General features: G+C 42.2%; 1 protein-coding gene across 1 annotated transcript in view; it reads right to left on the reverse strand.

Moving 5' to 3' along the window:
- Positions 1–944: 944 nt before the first annotated feature.
- The window catches only part of ADCYAP1R1 (ADCYAP receptor type I), a 105,405-nt gene continuing 100,199 nt past the window's right edge, over positions 945–6,150 (reverse strand). The window contains exons 13-15 of the mRNA XM_017746765.1: positions 4,200–4,329; positions 3,926–3,967; positions 945–1,197 (exon numbers count right to left, since the gene is read on the reverse strand). Coding sequence (XP_017602254.1) covers positions 1,009–1,197; positions 3,926–3,967; positions 4,200–4,329 — 361 coding nt within the window. The 3' untranslated portion in view covers positions 945–1,008. The remainder of the gene's footprint in view (positions 1,198–3,925; positions 3,968–4,199; positions 4,330–6,150) is intronic.

A 6,150-nucleotide genomic window follows, 5' to 3' on the forward strand; every position in this document is an offset into this window, starting at 1 on the left:
CACTTCTGGCCACTGATGCAGAGGGTTCAAGGTCATCTGGACAGAAAGGCCACCCTGGAACTGACTCTTGCTCTTAAAGTGGGAGGGAAGGGACAATTATTTGTGTTATTCAAAGAGTCCAAATGATCAATCTATCAATTGATGCCAAAAATAGAGCTATATCTCAACTGCACGGCCCTTTTAGAAAATTCACAGCTTAGCTAGGACAGAAAGCATTCCTGGAAGTGTCCCTGGGTACGGAAAAGCACAGCGGATCCCACTGCTCTCGCCTGAAGTTCCTGCACTGATGTGCAGATTCACATTGTCACAGCTGTTCCTTTAAATCCATCGGGAATGTCTGACTAAATCCAGCCATGAACTTAATTTTCTGGAGATCCTCCTGAATCAGCTGGATTGATCAACCCAAGCATGTTAGCTCCATCCTAAGACTCCAAAGAGAAACACTGCAGAAATTCACGTGCCAAAAGACAGGGACAGGCTAAGACATGTTGGACTAGGGGAACAAAAATAGGCAAATCCAACCCAAAATGGAAACCAAGTGGAAAAATGACAAAGGTCATGTCCATTCACAGACTAGGATCAGTTTGGCAACCAAGGATCACAACTGCACAGCAATCACTTGTTACTTTGGACGGACAACGGATTACTCGCAGATGCCCTGCAATGGCAATAGTTGAGTGGGTGGGTTTGGCCTCTTGTTTGTCTTTTAAACATTCTCCATTAATGGTCTTGAGTACAGCTGGGTATTTACAGTGACTGTTAAAAAGAGATATTTACACATTTCCTTTGCTTTTTCAGAGGAGAGGAGAGGAGAGGAGAGGAGAGGAGAGGAGAGGAGAGAAGAGAAGAGAGGAAAGGAAAGGAAAGGAAAGGAAAGGAAAGGAAAGGAAAGGAAAGGAAAAAGGGAAGGAGAGACCTGCACCACCACCAAAACTATTATTTCATTTTTTTCTTTTTCGAGGGATGGTTTTTGGTTTGCTTGTTGGTTGCTATGTTCTCCTCAGCTGCTCATGTCGCCAGGTTCTCCGCATTTATGCTGGACATCCGAATCTGAGAGCTGCTCTTGCTCAGAATGGAGAGTTGTGTCCCCCCGTTCACTCCGCTGCTCGCTAGAGAAGGATGGCGATGTTTGAAATCCACAGCAAAATACCGGTTGACTTTCCAGCTCCTCCATTTTCTCTTTATTTCTGATTGCACCTTTAGGGAGAAACTTCAAAAGGTCATTTTTTATGTACTTAGCCGCTCGAGGACATGCTGACAAATTATCAAGATTAGAAAAAACCCCACAATTCCACAGAACTATTTTTAAGGTTGTTATTAAACTCAGATTTTCAGCAAAATCTGAAGTTACTTCTCCATGGCTGGAACAGGTCTGGGCATGCAGTGGGAACTACAGCCCAGCCCATGTTCTGTGTCTGACTTCAGATAATTTGGGATCAGCCCAGAGGTGCATGGAAGACCTGATCAACACTACCTGGAGGAAAAAATAGCCTGTTTTCATCAAAGGCCACTACCAGAGACATAATAAGGAGCCAAAGAAATGAGCAATCAAAAAGTACTGGAAAATACTGAAACACCCTGTCCACACAGGCAGCTGCTCTCACCTGCCATTAATGGATGGATGTTTACTGAAAACTTTGCCTCCTGCTTTCAGATTCTCTCCAAGCAGACCAGCTCTGGGATTAATGTTCATCTGTGACACCCTTTTTTTCTTGAAAGTTTTTTTTTTTTTCTTAATGGGCACCCCCAGTAAATCACTAAGAGTAAAACAATCCATGCTCAGAAATTCAATTAGACAATAAGTCCACAGCTTTTCTTCTTTTCACTCATCACCAGTTTCCTGGCAACACTGCTAGGGTGTGCACATATGTATAAATATATAAAATAGTAAAGATTTAATATGAGAAAGATCACAGTAGTTCAGACCAACATTTACTTGGTCTATTACTCATTCCTGTATCATATTTCTGAATTAAATAGAGGACGAACAAGGAACTATGCAGAGATGTTTTCCCAATATATTTTTCCAGTCTCCAGTGAGCTTCTGTGACAAAGATGTTTTTCTTGTCTGTAACAGTAGTTTCTAGATTTTCCTGGATTAATATTGTCAAAATGGATCAGCGTAAGTTGAAATGCTAAACAAGGGCTTCAACCGTATGGACAAAAACTATAGGGAGGAAAAATCCAACTGGAAAACTTACATTCTCCTTCTAGGACCTCCAAATTCCTATTTTGGTTAAAGTATAGATATTTACAAATTAGATAGAGCATGGAGTTATATTATCTCTGTAAAATGGGAATAGTGCTTGCATCTGGGACAGTGTGATATTCCCAACCCTTTCTTGCTGTAGGAAATTTAGTGGAGGCCCAAGACGTTCTTTCATCACCATTCTCTGATATCTTGAGAGGGAAAATGGCTTTAATTAACCTGGTTTTGTTGGTTTGGCTAAGAACCACCCCCCACTCTCTCCAAGGGCTTTCAGGAGATCTTGACTATACCCATGAGCAAAGATGACCTGTGAGTTTGTTTGATGAGCTTAGAGATTGCTATGGTTTATCTGAGAAGGAATCACTTGGATTGAGGAGTTTGAGACCTTTTCTACCAGAGATCAGCAATGTCAGGCTATACCTGCACTCAGCCCCCTTGAAAAGAAGAAAAGAAGGTGATTTTAGGAAAAGACTCCAGCTGTTGGGGTGCACAAGAGATGTGTAGCAGTGGAGGAGAGAATGGATGAACTCTAGATGTTCCTCTTAAGGCAACCTTGAGCAGGGAACCCTCTTCCATCAGTTCAGAAAACCACTACCTCAGATATTCAGCCAGATAAACAAAGGCAGGGAAATGCAGATTGACACAAGTGAATCAGAAAATACCCCACAAATGTGGGAAACTGATGCCAGCAGCAGCAGCAGTTGCCATGTGTTGAGAGGTGTGAGGCTTGCAAGGCACCCAGGTGGTGTGTGGGGGATGGTTCTGGGTATCTGACACCCTTGGGCTGTTTGTGTGTAGGGATGAAAGTGGCAGGGCTCAGGAGAGAAGCTGGCACCAGTTGGGCGGTGCCAGAAAAAGAGGCCCAGGACCCATGAAAACTTGGACTTCAGTGAAGGGTTTGGCAGTTTCCCCCAGCCCTTCTCCTAGGAAAGCTGGCAAGATAAGGAGTGAGTGGGTGATCTGCATGGTGGGAAAGAGACCACACTGAGAGGGTGGTGAACAATGGTTTTTACTCAGGCTGGCACCTTATCACTAGTCGGGTCCTCCAGGTATTGATATTGGACCCCACACTGTTCTACACAGAGCATAGAATGGTTTGGGTTGGAAGAGACCCTAAAGACCATCCAGTCCCAACCCCCTCCCACAGGGACACCTTCCACTATCCCAGGATCTCCAAGCCCTGTCCAACCTGGCCTTGGACACTTCCAGGGATCCAGGGGCAACCACAGCTTCTCTGGGCACCCTGCGCCAGGGCCTCCCCATCTTCATCACAATCCCAGTGAAGGGATTGAAAGCACCCTCACCAATTTGGCTGATGGCACCAAACTGGGTGGTGAAATGGACATGTCAGACCTCTTGGAGAGAGCTGAACTGGCTGGGAGAGTGGGCTGGCAAGAACAGGGCAAAGTTCAACAAAACCACTGCAAAATTCTGCACCTGGGATGACATTTCAAAAGAGACCAGTCCATATCCTACCCCTATTAGGGAGCCTTAATCTGAGCCATCATCTCTGGAAAGGCCAGTGTTTTGGTTTAAAAAAGACATTACAAATCCTCTTTTATTTATTTTTTTTTCTGAGAATTGTGAGATTCAGCCTAAGGTATCAGGGATTATGGTAGATGGTGAGTTAGAATGGACAGTTAGAACAGCAGTTACTCCCACAAGAAAATGGGATGTGGATGATAGGTGAGGGATGCTAAATATTAAAAGTCTTACCTCCCCATTCAAGAAGCAGTAGAGAACAGCAACAACAAAACCCTAGGGAAATGGGAGAGAAAACAAAAAAGTAATTCAAATCCTGAAGGAATGCCAGAAAATAGCTGGATTTTAAAAAAAGGAAAACAACCAAGCAAACAAATAAAACCAAAATCCTGGTATACAAAACATACACATAAATGAGCAGAGACACACTCTGAGAGCTGTGCATGCAAAGCAGTTATGAAGAATAGAGATTCGGTTCTAAGGAAGGCAGAATTCAGTGCATAATCACCTGGAAGGATCCCAGTCCCAACTCAAACACCAGTCTCTCCCGCTTACTGACATTCTCAGGAGAAAAGGCAAACACTGTGTAGTGAATTCCAAACAAGGGGATCAGCAGCAGGGTGGAGCGAGCCAGTCTCCTGTCACAACAGAGGGAGAGAACTTTAATGCAGCCTTGCAATTAGCAACCTGCGCTTTAATTAAAGAAGAAAACACAGAAAATATTTTGCTGACTGACTTTGGGGAAATACATACACTGCATAATTATACAAACAAATACGCAACATTCCTGTTTGCTCCCAAAGACTGATGGCACACACACTGCAGTTTGCTCCCCCTTCTTCACACTGCTACAGTAATGGCACATTAATAATGCTTAATGCTCTCTGCTGCTATTTTAATTTGCATTATTATAACCTGGAATTTCCTCCTACCGTGCCAAAAAATGAGGAGGGGAATCTTGCTAAAGGATTCAGACTGCTACCATGGTACAATTATAAACCTCTCACCCTCTTGCTTAATCCCAGTGGAGCATTTGAAATCACTTGGGTTTTTTGTTGATTTTGTGTGTGTGTGTGAATATGTTTCTGAACAGCAAAAAAATTCCAAAACAACCACACAAATAAAGCTAAAAAAACAACAGCCATACAAATAAAAGCTAACCCCCCCTGCATGTTCTTGTTCTTATACTCACAATTATTCCTGAAGGTTTGATTTTGGTCTCATTTATACTACTGGAAACCTGAGTGCAATTCCACTGTTTAACTACTTTGCAGTTGCTTCAGAATAAAGAGGTTTCAGAGGGAAATCAAGCCCAGCAGATATAAACAAAAGGGCTGGAAATGAATGTGTTACATGTGAGCACTTAACTGGTGACATTCCCCCAAAGCAGGGACCAGCCAAGACTCAGGCCTGTTTTGGTGTCATTTGCTGACTGAGCAGCAAAAGAAAGAGCAAAGAGAAAGCAGATGTTGATCTGAAAATGAGCAAGTGCTTTATTAAAAACAAAGCCACCTAAAGTAACCTCCAGGGCATTTTCAGAGGAGAAGGATATAATTGATTACATTCAGGTAAGGGAAGAAGGCAGATGGAGGACAAAAGAAGGAAAAAAGCCATAAAGATTTTTTGAAGAGCGGCATATTTGTTAAAACTCAAATGTCCCCTCTGCTTTTATCTATTTGGTACCTTGCAGACAGATTTGAATTTGCCAACACATGCTCGATGATAACCCAAAATGATGTGTTTGTTTTAGCAGCATTGAAGATTTAATTAACTCATCTCCAAGAATTCTGAGAGCACAGTTATCTCCAGTAGTGAACTGGGAATGGGACATCAGGGCAGCGCTGGTGTCTCTCAGTCAGACTTTGGGCCATAATGGAGATAAATTTATCACAACTCTTGCCTGGAGACTGCCCTAAATGTCTGATGGACACCAAACCTCAGGTCTTGGTGAAAGACCCCACAAACCAGAGAACACTGTTCTTGTGGGTTAAAAAATTACACATTGGCCAAAAGCATTTGAAAAGGGAGGAACAACCTTGGAACAGTGTGATGAAGAGCATAAAGAGTGCCCAGCTTTGATGATCTCTAAAAAAAGTAATCGATACAGGAGTGAGCCAGTATAAAAGAGCTTTTGGAGTCCTTCCTAGTTCTTTTTCTCTATGGACATGCAATCAGGTTAATAAAAAGGAACAGAAACATTGAAGAAGAGATTATAGAGTAATGTTATCTCTGTAAAAAATGTATGTAAAGAATATAAGTGTCTTAAACTAGTCATGGAATTAAAAAAAAAATCAAATTAAAGGTAATAAACTGGACCAAAAAGTATCATCTCTCTGTATCTTCTATCATTTATATTCAGACTTAAGGACAACAACAAAAGGATAAATGTTGTTTTGATCTGAAAGTCAGAATAGAATTGTGTATTAATATGTTCTGTCCCACTGCACTCTTGGGAGATT

This window comes from Corvus brachyrhynchos, unplaced genomic scaffold (genome assembly GCF_000691975.1).
Source record: "Corvus brachyrhynchos isolate BGI_N302 unplaced genomic scaffold, ASM69197v1 scaffold18, whole genome shotgun sequence".
Lineage (NCBI taxonomy): Eukaryota > Metazoa > Chordata > Aves > Passeriformes > Corvidae > Corvus > Corvus brachyrhynchos.